This window comes from Octodon degus, unplaced genomic scaffold (genome assembly GCF_000260255.1).
Source record: "Octodon degus isolate 3935 unplaced genomic scaffold, OctDeg1.0 scaffold00127, whole genome shotgun sequence".
NCBI lineage: Eukaryota > Metazoa > Chordata > Mammalia > Rodentia > Octodontidae > Octodon > Octodon degus.
The window spans coordinates 1241660-1257545 of NW_004524703.1; the positions used below are offsets into that span (position 1 = coordinate 1241660).

The following is a 15886-nucleotide window of genomic DNA, read 5'->3' on the forward strand; positions in this document are numbered from 1 at the left end:
GCCCACCAGGGGGCGGGGCTGGCTGGCATGCGGTGCTGGGGGATTGAACCGCGGTCCCTGATGCTTTGTCAAGCTTGTTCTAAGTAGGTGCTTTAGACCACTGAGCCATCTCTCCAGCCCTAAAAAAATATTTTTAAAAAAAAAACAAAAAACAAAAATTGGGCAGGAGCCCAGAGGTGCAGGGACTATAAAGATACTTTCAGCTGGGGTCCTGGACAACTCAAGGGGGCATGCAGGCTGAGACGTACAGTGAATGGGCTGCCCGGATGGCCCAGGTTAAGGGACCCCTCAAGACCTTTCCTTATGGCCCTGTCACCCATAGGGACAAAGAAAAGTCACTCCACATCTCCATCTCAAGCACTTCTCCACAGTCACACAGAGGATGTGAGATTCCCCCTCCACCCTGCTCTGAGCACCACCTCAACCACATGCCCCACCCTATACCTTGGTTTCCTCCTCTGCGGCAGGGGCTGCTGTGCAGACTGCAGGGAACTAGCCCCCCCCCCCCGGCCATGCTGTGGATGGGGTGGTCAGATATGAGGTTTATGCAGAGCTGGCAAGCAGGCAGGAAGGCCCTTCATAGACACAGGGTCAGAATGAGCACACGCAGAGGCAAGGAAGACCGTGCATGTGTGTAGGTGGCAGCATGGGCTAGGGGATTCAGGGGAGACACAGGAAGGGTCCCAGCCACAGGGATGGCACATTACCCCACTTGCAAGGAAAGCAGGGAAGGGTCTGAGGCAGGGACAGAGGTGGGGACAGTGAAAGAGAAGGAGGGAGGGGGCTACTGAGTAGAGATGGGGTCTCCCTGGAGAGGACCCAGCACCCAGAAATTCAGCACATGTGACCAGCTGGGGAGGCAGGCTTCTCAGAAATATGTTCCTGGTGGAGAAGAGAACAGAGATGACAGGGCAAGGCCGTGTGTGGAACCACACTGTACTCAGTGTGATGGCCCATCAGTTCCAAGGTCCAGCCTCTCTTCATGCAATCACCCTGGTAGTCACCTGGCTTTCCTGAACCTGCTTGTGTTCACAATCAGGCCGGAGGGTGCCCGTACTTGGAGTGGTCTACACTGGCCCTTAGAATAGGAGAACTGGTCCCCAGCCAGACCACTTACGACCCCCACTGAACATCAAGAGGAAGAATAGGCTGGACAGGGAGAAGCCAGACAGCTGTGGGGGAGCGAGATGGGTGAGTCCTTGGGGCCAGCTCCGCCTGCGCGGCCTGCCCTGCCTCCACAGGCTTTCTCCCGACCCTCACCCCAGACCGCCTGGGGAATGCAAAGAATCTTCTCCTCTCCTGCCTCTCCCTGTCTGGAGCATTCTGAGTGCTAGGATTTTTCCTTTGAAATGTCAGTAGCATGAGAGAGGAATGCAGTGGGTCCCTAGGGGCACATGTCTGCCAAGCTGACAGATGAGTGGAAAAGATGACAACTGTGACCACCCCTCTGGGACAGGCAGGCCTCCCTCCCAGCCTGCCTTCCATAGAGGCAATTGGGGCTGGGGAGTCGATATTCAGTGGGTACAGAGTCAACTCCACTGATGGGAAGAGCTCTGGATATGTTAGCTAGCTTGATTTAATCATTCCACAGTGCGTGCACATACTCTGTAAAAACGCGCAATCCTATAACTGCAAGAGTCCTGATGGCTAGTGCTGCTGGCTGTACAATGTGCACGCAACATGTAAATGCCGCTGTACTGTGTACTCAAATACCATTAACGAGGTGGGGGTGCAGCTCAGTGGTACAGTGTGTGCTTAGCATATGCGAGGACTCAGGGCTTCATCCTCAGCACCAAGAAAAAGGACGAGCATGGTAAATGTTATGATAGATGGTATGCATGTAGTCACAATTCATAAAAAATCTAAACACTGAGGATGACAAATAAAAAGGGGGGGCAGTATTAGCAACCAAGTGGAGTGACACGGCTGACACATTAATCCCAGACACTCACTGCCCCCCTCCCCCTCCCCTGGGGCAGTGGCTGCTCTGCCCTGACTGGACCAGCAGGACAGAGCAGCGGTGTAGACACCCACTCCCAACCGGGACTCCACCCAATTCTCTGACTGGAGACATGCCCAGCAGGGGAGGTGGCCCAGCCCCACACAGCACAGGAGCAAGGTGGGTGAGGGAGTTGGGGGACAAAAAGTGATCAGATGCAGGGACATCAAGAGAACAGCCCTGCTGATCCCTGCTCAGCTGGCCCCAGCAAGATGTCACCTGGGCGGACCATTGTCTGCCTTGCTCCAGATCTTGCCACTCCCCACACCAGCCCCAAGGATGTGCCTGGGTCAGTGGCTACTCCAGGGCTGCCTCGCCACCATGTCCCAGGAAGTCACTTACACTACATTAAACAAGTGTCCTGTCACACAGTGGCCTCAGAAGGGAGGCTGTTAGTGAAGGGCATGCTGTGGGCTTTAGCTTCCCAGGATTTGCCCTGCTCTGACTCTCCCTGCCTTCCCCAGCATGGCATCATCCAAGAGGACCAGAACAGGGAGCCCCATACACCGAGGCTGTAGCTCACAACCTGCAGGCACAGCCTTTCCCTCCAGTGTGCAATGCGACCCTCTGTGGGACCCTCAGTGGGACCCTGCTCACACACTGCCCACCTGGCAGCCACAGTAAATAAGGACTGAAGTCAGTCCTGGCTGGATATCAGGGAAGGGATGAGTGGCCACTGCCAACTTGCCCTGTGACCGCAGCAGACATAGGTTGAGGTGGGTTTGCCACCTACTGTTCCTAACATCTCATGCTACTCCAGCCCAGCCCTGTCACCACACCCCAAGTCCAGGCCCTGGGCATACTCCAGCTCCTGCCAGCCTGTTCCCACTCACCTGCCTCTGCTTACACATGGGTTCCTTGCTAATCTGCAGTGGATATTTAAAAAGAAACAAGCTAGACACAGATGTTTTATATCTTGGATGCTTGGTACCTAACATGATGGTGTGACAAAGGCAGAACAGATTTGTGCATCCCCAATCACCTCTCACAGGAGAGTATCTCAACTGCCCAGGTGGCCATGTGCAAGGCTAGCTTGCTCTCTCCAATCAGCAGTTGTGTACCAAATGCCATCTGTGGACACAGGGCCTGTGGCCATCCCACCCACCTGAATCCCAGTGGGACATTTCAGGACACAGATCCTAATGAACATGAGGCCTCCAGGATCCCTGGTGGGTGGGGCAGTGGCTCAGATCTCAAACTGCAGGGACAATTGAAAGCCCAGGAAACCAGGCCCTTAGAGCATCAGTACTTGATACCTTGGTCCAACCTCAACCTAAATCCTATTTGGGGCACACACATACACACACAGCACCAAATGTCCTAGAACTCAGAAAACCCTGGCCTTCCCCTTCCTTTCTTGTCTCACTCACTGTCCTACTCATGAACGCACATCTTAAGGGCAGCAGAGACCAGGGGATTCCTGGAAGCCAGCCAGGCTCCACACTCTCACCACTGTAGCGAAGGCAATGGGAGTCGGCCATGTCCCACACTGGCATCTGCAAGCCTCACACACTTCAACCCACATACAATCACTCATCAATGCTTTGCCCCAGGGAGCAGGGCCACTGCAATCTCCAGTTCTGGTGGGCAGGGGCACAGCTCAGAAGCCCCACAGGTCTGGTCCTGAGCCCATGCTGGCTGGATGCTGGAGCCACACCAAAAACATCGGGGCATCACCAGAGCTGGCTGATGCCAGCTGTAACCCTGGCTTCCTACCCACCACATAGGAATCTAACCTCACAGCCCTCTCCTGGACAATGGACATATTCCCTGAGCCCAGCAGTGGGGCCAAAGCCTAAAGCCTAACAAATGCTGACAGAAAATGTATAGCTACTTGATTCTTGTTAAAAGGACAAATATATCCAAGTTTAATCCAACTTACCCTTGTTTCCCAGGAGAAAGGAGCAGAGTGCTCATCTTGCCAAGTTATGTCCTGAAATAAAAATTCAAGAATAAATATGATGCCCAAACTCAGATAACCCCACATAAGCATCCACCAGGGATGTACAGGAACCCAAACGCAGGAATGACCCCCAGCTCGTGGCCCTGAGCAAGCTGACGTCCCGTGCTCTACATGGAGGGTGCTCTCTGCTGGAGGTGATCCGCCTCACTTTTCACTCATGCCTGACCCTTAGGGGACTCAGTGGGGCCCCTGACGACTCAGCCCAGCGCCACAGTGTGGAAGTGGAACTGACCTTCAGTTTGTAGCAGAACAAGCTTGATTCCAGCCCTACCAGTGCAAACTGTGTGCCCAGGGGACATCATAGCATTTTAAGCCTCAGTGGTCTGGTTGGTAAAGGAGAACTGTACCACCCTTGTGAGGATAAAATGAAGCTAAGGCCCTAATTGGCCTGGAATCAGTAGCCCATCTGAATTCCTGCTTCTCCATGTGTCTACAGAGATCTGAAAGACCTGGTAAACAGCCAGGGAAGAAAACAATGCTGATTTAATGAGTACCTGGCACTACCCCAGGTACTCACTCTAGTGATGCCAACCCTCCCGGCAGAGCACAGCAGGCAGAGCCCTTCAGAGCCACACTGTGGACCTGACACAGCCTGAGCAAATGGCTTGTGGGCCCTGCCCCACCCCAGGACTCTCCTCTACCCCCTGTGGTACCTTATCTGTGCCCTGATGCCTTGGAAGTCACACCTGTTGGACCCAAACAGGGTGACACAGACTGAAATAGGCTAACATATTTTAATCGAGCCTGACACTAACATTATTACACACATACTTTATTTCCCCCACCAAATAAAAACTCCAGCTAACTCACATAAAGTACCAAGTACATCCTATCTCTTCCCACCCAAAGGTCCAGACTGCAGGATGGCTCTTCCTTATCTGGGATGGCAGAGAAGGGGGCAGAGGCCAGGCCCCTGGGGGAGTGGAGCACAAACACAACAGACCCGCCAGCCCTTCAGCCCAGCTACAGTGAGCCATGAGCAGAGCTGCCTTTGAACAGCCACAACCAGATCCAGGGAACTGCCTGACAACTCCCCAAGTTCCCCATAAGTGGCCATCTCAGGGTCACAAGGCAACATAAAACCTAGCTCGCTGCCCCATGACACAGCCTAAGAGCAGGGTCTACACCTGCAGACACTCCAACCAGGAGCAAAGGAGTTCCACACCACCCCATCTGGGCACACCACAGGAGCTCCCTCAGGCTCCAGTGTGGGGCGCTGAGCCAGTTCTCTTGAAACACTGTCTGTGGGTAGAGATGTATGCTGGCTACAGCTCTCCCCTCTGTGACCTTTGGGGACAGGATCAAGGTTCAACCTCCTCAACCTGTGTGGGAGGACCAAAGACTGCAGGCTCTCAGCAGGAAACTGAGAGGACCAAGGATGACAGGAAACCTCACAAGCCTGGGCGGGCCAAAAAGCAGAAGGAAGGGGGCTGGAGTCCTGATCTGCCCACAGGTGCAGTTTAGAGTCACATGGCCAGCAGCAGTGCAGCTGTCCCCAGGCAGAGCAGGAACACCCCAGGGTCACCAGCCATCATCACTGGGTCTCCTACATAACACCATCTGAAGGTAATGCTGATTTCACAACTGGTTGGCCCTGCTTTTTACTACTCAAGGCCATTGGGCAAAACTTCTGAAGAACACAAACAGGGCAGCTGTCTTCCCTTTTGGAATTTCAGTTAAACCCAATGTCCGAACTCTGCTCCTTCGAAAGTAGCCATGGCCGTCTGTGTCAATACCCTGGCAACGGGAGGCTCCACACCGGCAGCGGCCAGTGGGCAATGGCAACCGCAGGCCACCTGCGCCTCTGCGTGCCTTGTGGAGGCAGGGAACTGAGTTAAGAGACCTTACAATCTCCCAACTACAAGGCTCCCAAGACTAAGTTTCTCTTAAAAATAATAAAACAAAGGGTTTGTTTTCAGAAAACAAAGGAAGCCACTGGAAGGAAAGTGCCATCTATTCTGCATATGATGCTGGGGCCACCAGCCCCACCTTGAGAGTAAGGAGGCAGCATGTGGTGACCACAGCAGGCAGGAGGCAGCACAGCAGACCCGGCGCAGGATCACCAGGGAACGCAGCACTGAGCCCACCACGGTGCTCTAGGACTTGCCTTTGAAATTACATAATCTAAGCTAAGATTATACTAAGAAGGCTTTGGGCTTTGGAAGTAACTCAGTAGTGAGTTTGAGGAGCATAAGATGAGTCCCGAGCTTGGCACACCAAGTCTCCAGTGGTGGCAGCCATGTCAGCTGAGACGCCATGTGGGGCACAGACTGAGATTGGACATACTGTGACTTCTCCACAACTTGGTGTCCCGTCAACTGTCTACTGTTTGTTCCAGCCAAAAATTCAGTCAAGGAGCAGATTCCTTAGATTTTTGCAATTCTGGGCTCATAAAAAATACTAAAGTGCTTACAAAAATAAACCTGCTAAACAAGAATGTGAAGGAAGCTTGGATGTTAGCTGCTGGTGGTACACTCGAGCCACAAGCAGGCTGGCTCAGGGACAGGTCCAAGGCTGCAGGATGCAAATGGCACCAGGATCTCAAGAGTGCCAGTACCCCTCTCCCTCACGCGCATGCCACACAGCATCCCACTTGCCCAGAGCGCTGTCTCTTCTGCTACTTCCACCAGACCCCCAGGCAACGCACAGGAGGACAGACTTAGCCACCACTGCACATGCCTGCTCTGCTCCAGGGCTGCCCGCAAGCCCTCCCGCCTTCCCCATGCACTCAGAGCAGAGATCAGCTGAGCACCACGGTGTATCTGAGCAGTTCTCTTGGGGCCAAACTGCTCTCCACTGAGATGTTTACGTCAGAGGCAACACTTGGAAATGGTTTCTCCTCCGGAATCCAGCCTCCTGCCACCAAGTCCCCAAGGAGAAAGTGAAAAGCCGAGGAGACGCCAGGAAAAACAGTGTAGCAACAATCTGAGGCCACAGTACACAGGAGAAGTTCTGTTGGTCCTCAGCTAGCTCTACGAGGTCATTCCAGAGGCCCGGAGCATCTGCTCCTCTCATCCTCAAAATGCTTATCCAACTCAGTTTCTATGTCCCAAAGTAAAGTGTTTTAAAAATACACCCACATGCACACACACACACACACACACACACACATTGTAGTATTGGAAGACATACTTTCTTGAAAGCTTACTATGGAACATGTAGGGATTTCTTGTTTCCTGCTGTGAAACACAGCCATCATTAAAAGTTAAAGTGCATGAATTTGTAATTAATACATTGTATTAAAAACAAAAGTAACATACTTCACACCTATAAGGATGACCATTCTTTTTAAGAAATGGAAAATAACAAGCACTGGCAAGAATGTGGAGAGAGCAGGGCTGGTAGGAATGTGGAAAGTTGTGACCTGTATATAGAACCCGGTAGTTCTTCAAAAAGCTAAACACACAACTGCCACATGATCTAGCGATTCGTCTCCAAGGTATGTACCGCAAGGCATGAACGCAGAGCCACACTTCCACACTTACATACCCACGTTCATGGCTGCATTACTTTCAACAGGCCAAAAGTGGAATCCATCCAGAGGTCCACTGATAGGTAAAGGGGTAACTCAGATGTGCTCTATCCATTGGAATGTAATTCAGTTTTTAAAAGAAATGGCATTCTGACATATTCTACAATAATTAGGAATACATTAGTCTATGTGAGTCAGTGCTAGCCACCACTGTATGATTCCACTGAAATAAAATACCTAGAATAGGCAAAATCATGGAGACAAGAAGCACAAGTTGCCAATGAGGGGGATAAGCTGTTATTGTTTCGTGTGTATAGAGTTTGGCTGTTTAATTGATATAGAGTTTCACTTTAAAATAATAAAAACATCCTGCAATAGAGAGAGGTGATGGTTTAACACTGTGAGGACACTAAATGCCACTGTATACTTAAAAATAGCTAAAACAGCAAATTTTACGTTTTATATGTTTTGTCACAATAGCCATGTAAAGACACAGATGAAATTTAAATGCAACGAAAGAAGCTGGTCTGAAAAGGCTACAGACTGCCTGATTCCAGCCATCCAACACGCTGGAAAAGGCAAAACAACAGCAGCAGGGGGAATTGTCAGTGGTTTCCCTGGGTGAGAGAAAGGAGGGATAGCAGGTGTGGGACAAGGACTCGAGTACCTATCCCACGCGACTAGACCATGAATGTACTCCATATGACATCACAATGGTGGCAGCAGACCAGGAGGGAGTCTGACATCAACCAGCAACGCTGTGGGACAATCGTAGCATCAGCACAGCTTCACTTAATAAAGCCACCACTGTGGATGGTCGGATCCGGGTTGCTGACGGTGGGGAAGGCGGCATGTACATACAGTGGCAACTCTGGGGCAGGAGTTTGTGGGAACCCTGTACTTGCTGTTCAGTGTTGCTAGGAAACTAAAACTGTTCTAAAAATATTGTTTTTAAAGTGTGCCCCTTCTACAAAAGTTTATTCTCAAGCCCATCATTTATTTCCTAAGTATGTGAGCACCTTTCCCTACTGGCGGTGCTTCTGAGGCTCCCGGGGTCTACTGCACCTGTCAGCTGGGACAGCAGCAATGCTGTGCTCCTTGCCACCCTGCCCACCTGCTCCACCCTGCTACTGCAGATGCAGTAACGCACACGTACCAGCCAGAGACCAGGGTCCGCTGCCTCCCCCAAACAGCTGCAGAGCATCTACCAGCACATCACGCATCACAGGCAGTGTCAGACATACTGATGTCCGTCACACGCTACAGTCAATGCGACTTCTTGCCATGAAAACCCTAACGGGGGGCTGGAGAGATGGCTCAGTGGTCTAAAGCACCTACTTGGAACAAGCTTGGCAAAGCACAGGGACCGCGGTTCGATCCTCCAGCACCACATGCCAGCCAGCCGTGCCCCCTGGTGGGCTGAGCTGGCCACACACACACACACACACACACACACACACACACAATAAATGTTAAAAAAAAAAAAAACCCTAATGGATCCTGGTAACACGACTTATGTAAATATCTAGTCATAAACACTCATTAATCATAGGTCATGATTTCTCTGTAAAAGTCATGACTATTGCAAAACTATTCTAAAATGAGAAACTCTGGACTTCGGATTCATTTCAAATGTGGTGAAAGTTTATAAATATTAACATTTCTTCCACATGAAGTTGATAAAAGATTAAGCATTTGGTCTCCTACTTTAGGAAAAATGTACCATTGAGATACTAGTGTGTGGACAAACAGCACTGTGGAGGGCACTGTCTGTAGTGGAGGTCACTCAGTCCCCCCACAAGCTGCACCAAGAAAGGCAACGAGCTTGGGCAAGCCGCTTTCTGGGGCCAGCAGACAGTCCCCTATCCCTACAGGGTCCACCCCTCAGAGAAAGGGCCTTAGGAGCCCGTGGCAGTTGGCCCCAGACACCTGACTCCAGGACCCAGAGCCCAGCCCAGGGGTCTGCTAGAAGTTAGACCCACCTAGGGTGCTCTCTTCCTAAGTAGAATCTGTAGGTCCCACCTGGTTTAAAACACAACACATACAGGGGCTGGGTGTGGCTCATACCCAGCATCTCTGTAAGGCCCTTCAGCATCACTTTGAAAACAAGCCCAAAACCTTCCCTAGGTATCTGTTTCTGATACCACTGTCTTATGGGGGTCCCTTCTAGCTCAACCACTCCCAAGACCCAAGGGACCCCAGTTGCCCTCTGGTGCCCGGAGGTCCATGTCTGTCTGACCAGCTCCGTGCAGGCCAAGCCATGGACAAAAGCCCTCTGCACTCCCTCCTGCATGCTCTTGCCCTCCTCCTCAGTACAACTCCCTGAAAAGCCCCTGGCTCAGGCGACTCTCATGAGGGCCCACAGTTCCAGGACTGGTCTTGGCATTCCCACCCAGAGCCAGCAGACTCACAGCTCTGACACAGAGGCCAGCGGAGTCAACCACCACCAGGGCAGACGAGAAGCCTCCACAAATCTCCGTGAAAGGCTTCTTTGTTCTTCCTGTCACTGTGTCTAATAACAATGTTTCACACTATAGGAGACACCTTGCTATCAACAGTAAACACTCTCATCAGGCGGGGGCAGAATAGGGTGTACAGTTTGCTAAATACTACCTCCTTACTAGGACTGCCTTGTTTCTAAAAGTCAGAATGACAGCTATTAAGTCCCCAGAAATAGACTGCATTTTCTTAGATGATTCAGAAGCAGTGTCCAGAACCCTGCAGCTGTTCCCTGAAACTCTGAGTAGTCATGGACCCCTGAAGTTCAAAGGTTAGGGGAGCTGATAAACAGTGGGATCTTGGCCTAAGCTGAGAAATGCTAGAAGCTAGAGAAGGAACGCTGGAGAGCAGAGCCTGTGGAAAAAGCACAGAAAGCCCCCAACGCTGACAGCCGTCTTTGTGTGGTAATGCTGTATGGCACCTCCATGGGGAGGTACGTTTTTGCTGGTGAGCTGTCTGTACCTCAAAGACCCCGAGACTTTGGGCCACTTCAGTATAAAGCATCAGGGTACACAGCACCCTGCACTTGTCAGGCAACTGAGATCAGGGTATGAGCACTGGCAAATTCCAGTCTCCGTATTAAAGAAGGGAGTGAGGCAATCGTGTTTGAACTAAAAACCTCTGTTCACACAAAAACCTATACACAAGATATTTAGAGCAGCTTTATTCATACTTGCCCAAATTTGGAAGCAACCAAATTGTCCTTCAATAAATGAATGGATAAATCAACTGTGGTACACCCAGGCAATGGAGTATTAGTGCTAAAAAGTGAGGATCCAAGGGGCCAGGGAGATGGCTCAGTGGAATAAGTGCTTCCCAGACAAGCACAAGGGCCTGAGTTCAATCCCCGGTTCCGCCACAAAAAAAGTAAGGATCCATCAATCCATGAAATGACATGGAGGCAAACTACCAGATACAAGCAATCTATCCAAAAAGACTGCAGGCTGCACAGTTCCTGTATGACATTCTGGAAAGGGCAAAACTGTGGAGCCTGACATCAGTGGTCAGTGGGGGTGCACAGAAGCTCAGAGGGTGCTCAGGCCTAAAACCACTCTGCGAGATGCAGCTTGGGGGACCCTGATGTTTCACGTTCATCACAGCCTACAGAGTGTGCGCACCCATCAGCAAACCCTAATGTGAACTGCGAACTCTGGGTGACAATGAGGTGTCTGCTTAGGCTCTGGGTAACAATGAGGTGTCCACATAGGCACCACAGTGGGTACGCCCATGAGGCAGTACTGACCGTGGTGACACCATCTGCCTGGGGGTACTGGAAACTCTGTGCTTCCCATTCAATCCTGTTATGAACCTAAAACTGCTCTAAAGAAATATATCTGTTCAACAGAGAAGGATGGTTAAAATGTGCTCTTCTGTGCCAGCTGCCTAATCCTAGCAACTATGTACATACTTATGGAATTGGTGCCTTTCCTTTTGGCTTGGGATATATTTAACTCTGCTGAAATGGGGGTTTCCAAAACCGGAAGCACAAATCTGCAGCTCCCAGACAGAAAGTAGTTATAACTGTGAGTGCATTCCACTGTGGATGCAGACTCAGAGACCCAGCGGCAGCAGAACCAGAGCCATTCACTGTGGTAATGGGACCAGGGAACAGAGTGGGTGGAGGAAATTGAAAGGGAAGGAACAGAAAATAAGCAGGAAGTCGAAGCTGACAGGTCTGGTGGGCAGTCATTCATTCGTTTATTTTGAAGTGGCCATTTTTCCCAGTAGTATAGAAATCTCAATTTGGGTGTGAAAGTGATTCCTGTCCATTAAAAGAGGACTTCATGCCTGCCCACAAGCTTCCTGCCCTCCCACCCTGCATGGCCTGAACAAGTCATTTCAAAACATGCTCCCTGGCTGCCACTGGACCACACTCCTACAGGAACTAGTGGGCAGAGGTGCCTGGGAAGGGGAGGCCATGTGGTCACACTGCCACATGTCCCAGGCTCCAGGCAGGTGCCAACTGAAGTGAAGACCCCTCTAACTCCATCCAAGGGGATGCTAGTGGGTCCAGCCACAGGCTGCCCTTGGCTGTCCCTGCACAGCCTGTGGATCTGGATGAGGCCACATCTCAATGCCTGCCCAGCAGCTGAGCCCTGAACACCAGGCAGAGGACATAAGAAGCCACATTCACCCTGTCATCTTTTCTATACATACATGGAGATGCCAGACAGATGGAGAAAATTCTTATTTATGCATTTCACCTTCCTTAAAAAACAAATTCAAATAACTAAGAAAACAACTTTTCAAGTTAGTACTTTAGTTTGTTCCAAAGGAAGACAAAAGTCTGGGGTGTGACAGTGGGAAAAGAAGGGGAGGCTCCACTTGTCCCAAGTCCACACAGAGTCAATCTCAAATTCAGTACAGAAGAGGAAGCGGAGGCCCCATCTGTCCCAGACACCAGGCAGCAACTCAAACCTAACACAGACTTAAAGGTTGAGAAAACTTCTAGATGGATCCTATCAATTGTTCTATGAAAAAAAAAATTGTTCTACAAGGCTGCTTCAGCATGGTGTGAAATGTTTAACAATACTGTACTGCAACTTTTTAACTAAATTAGTTTATTTTAAAAACCCAGTCAAGTAGGCTGGCCAGCACCCAGGCTATAAGGAGTCCAGACCTGGGGTGAGGTCCACAGTAGGCAGCCTAGGAGCCACTGGATGCAGTGGCAAGAGACACTGGATGCAGTGGCTCAGCAAGGCTTGCTGACCACAGGTACTCCACAACTGCAGGGCAGGAAAGCCACCAGGCCTTAAAAAACCTATGGCAGTGCAGCAGGAACCTGGGAATCCAAGAGCCCAAAGCCCAGAGTAAGAGAGCAGCTAACAGAACTCCTGACTCCTGCAGGAGGAAGATATTGGCCTAAGGCAGCAGTTGGTTATGCAAAGCTGCTGATGAGGGGATGGAGCTGCCTGGCTCCTCGGTCTCAGCACTCCATGTTCTACAGCATGCAAAATCCTAATCACGTCCTGGGCTGGCATATGGAAATACCACTTTTGCCAGTTCCACCCACTCCCTGGATCAGAGATGCAGGCAAGGAGAGCCACATGAACAGGATGCACTGGCTGTCCAAATGTCCTGATCACCTATTCAGAGCTTGTTTGCAGGGAAGGACATAGCAGAGTGTGGAATTCTGTAACTCTCACCAGGGGACTCTGATGACACAGGACTGTGGTCCTAGCTACTCAGGAGGCTGAAGTGGGAAGACTGCTTGAGTCTAAGAGTTCTGGGCTGCAGTTCACTATGCTGACTGGCTATCTGCACTAAGTTTGGCATCCACATGATGACCTCCCAGGAGTGGGGAACCACCAGGTTGCCCAAGGAGGGGTGAACCAGCCCAGATTGGAAGTGGAACAGGTCAAAATATTGCTCTAAGAGACACAAAAATGTATTGGCAATAGAGGAGGTATTTAAAGAAACAGGCAGTACCCTTCAGGGTTACTGAAAGAGCTGTGGAAGTTCTTGAAACCATGTTAGAAGACAAATCAAGTGGGAAGAGACTGCATGGAGTGCCCTACTCAATCTAGTGCGGGGTCCTCTTACTCAATCCTGGGCCATCTATTTGAACCAGCCTATGTAGCATCCCCTATCCTGCCCTCACCTATCATCCCTTGTGCCCAGGAGCTGCCTTTTCTTCAAGAAAGGTTTTCTGGGGGCAACAATGAGACCACAGACTTCATTAAGTGCCAACCTCTCATTCAGTCTGATAGAATAAAAATTTCCCACTGCCACTCCAGCCCACAACCACCCCAGGCAAAAATGCTAGCCTGGGCAACATCATTAAAATCCAGATGTTGTGTGCCCCTCTGCCAACATGCCAGAGAAGGCCTGAGGAATTCCAGGGCCAGATCTCAAGCCGCTTTTGCAAAGGTGAGATTCAACTCTCAAAAACAGGCCTGGCTGTTCTTGGAAAGGAATGTAGTTGCCACCACACATGTTTTACTTGTTTCTAAGTTACCTTGGGTCTACAAATTCAGAAATAGCCTACTCTGGCACCAGATTAGGGATTATAGTAAATACTTGGCCCCATCTTTCCTTCCTGGTAACCATACCCTCCAATGTGACCTAGCTTTTTAATGATGTGTAAATATACCACTCCTCCCAGTGGGATACGCAGCGAGGGCCAGTGACGGTCACTCCCCAATGCGTGTAAGTGCCTACTGGTTCACTTCCGATAGGCTTTATTAATTCATGATTCTTCCATGAGGAGCTAACTGCTCTGTCATTATCCAAACCTGAGCAAAAGCACCATACACGTATCTTCACAGATGTGCTTATTTCACTGAAGTTGTTCTAGCTTTAGGAATACCACTTAAAACCTACATTTTCATCTCCCTAGTGTACCACACCCATGCTTTTTTTCCTGGCAAAGCCCCTGGAGTTTAAAGCCCAGAGGAGAATTTTCTTTTGATTCCACCAGAATAAGGCAATGTTGGCAGCACAATTCCGTTCTCCCACACTTCCTAAAGTAGGCTTATGACCACAAACATTTTGTATTAGTGTATGTCTCCACATACTCAGCCTGAAAAATCTGGCTTAAACCTTATTCTTAACTTGAATTCCTTCCACATGCACAAACAACTTCCTCGGAAAACTCCCGGGCTCCTCCTCCTGCAGCCTCAGCAGGGACCTGGACTGAGACTGGATCGCTCACGTCCACACTTTAGCCACTTTTGCATATTCCAAGGGCACCAAACCGGTTCCAGGGGCCTTTGTGACTCAGGGCTGAGTTGCTCACAGCAGTTTCTCCTACCCTTCCGCAGCGATGGTCCCTCTACAGGTCTGCGCCCTCCCTAGGAGCAATGGCTCGCTAGAGCACTTAAACTTCTCCCCTCTCTGGTTTTTCACTACAAAAACGGACTCGCGACACGAATCCCCAGAACACAGGTTGCACACCCAGCTTACTGGGGACAGCACTCAGGCAGTGGGCGTCGCCCCTTCTTCACCTTGGAAGGCGCTTCCTCTCCTCTCTCTCCTCGGCCATTTCACTTTCCCGGAGCTCCTCACAAACACTAACACACCGGGCACTGAGTGCCTCGCGGCAGGCATGAGTGGTACCACCCGCTTTCACAGGTCGGAAACTGAGGCTCACCCATGGTCAAGGAGCAGAGGTGGACCAGAACCGGGGCAGACACTCCAGAATTCCGTCCAGTCCGTAGGGCCCGCGCCCTCCCCTCCCAGATCCTCCCAGCCCCCGCGCCAACCTCGTCGCCGAAGCGCACCAGCTTCTGGCCCGTGGGCCCGCGCAGGCCGGGGAAATGCGCCGGGTCCCCCGGGTCTCCGGAGTCCGAGGGCGCTGAGGCGCGCGGCCCCACCAAGCAGCGGTCGATGATCTCGTCCTGCTGTGCGGGCGGCAGCCGCGCCCACTCGGGCCCGTACTTCTCGCGGATTTTCTCCTTGTCCTGCATGATCTTCCTGGCCATAGGACTCAGAGACGAGAAGTAGGTGAAGCGCTTCCGCTCCCGCTCGTCCAGTGGCCGGTTCGCGCTCATGACCGCCGAGCGCGAGGCCGCGATCGCCGCCGCCATGGACGCCATACCCTGCCCGCCAGAGCACCGCCCCCGCCCCGTCGGCGTCCCCGTCCCCACCTCCGTGCCCGCCCCCGCCTCGTGCCTGGAGTCCCGCCCCATCCCCCTGCCAATCAACGCGTGTTCCGTGCCCCCGACCCCGCCCTGCAGCCTGGAGTGGGCCCTCTGCCCCGCCCCGAGACGCCTCCGCCCCAGCACGACCCACTCTCGCCCCGCCCTCTACCTCCGAGCCCCACCTCAAACCCCGCCCCTGCGCTCCTCCTATGCCACGCCCCCTTGGCCTCGGGGGCCGCGCCCCTCCCACCTCCACCATTGGCTCCGCCTCTCTATCTCCAGGCCCCGCCTCTCTCCCCTCCCTCCCTTGAGGCCGGTTCTTGAACCCAAAGGCCGGGCCATAATGCTGTCCTCTATAGGATCCTGCGACC

General features: G+C 51.7%; 1 protein-coding gene across 4 annotated transcripts in view; it reads right to left on the bottom strand.

Moving 5' to 3' along the window:
- CUNH1orf198 (chromosome unknown C1orf198 homolog) overlaps nt 1-15493 on the bottom strand; it is a 22943-nt gene extending 7450 nt beyond the window's left edge. For 2 of the 4 annotated variants that reach the window (XM_023700867.1, XM_023700865.1), the window contains exons 1-2: nt 15156-15493; nt 3882-3932 (exon numbers count right to left, since the gene is read on the bottom strand). In XM_023700867.1, the coding sequence (XP_023556635.1) occupies nt 3882-3932; nt 15156-15470 (366 nt within the window). In that variant the 5' untranslated portion in view covers nt 15471-15493. Of the gene's footprint in view, nt 1-3881; nt 3933-15137 lie in introns of all 4 variants that reach the window. The other 2 variants (XM_023700866.1, XM_004640821.3) reach the window with 1 other exon arrangement.
- Between the last annotated feature and the right edge of the window lie 393 nt (nt 15494-15886).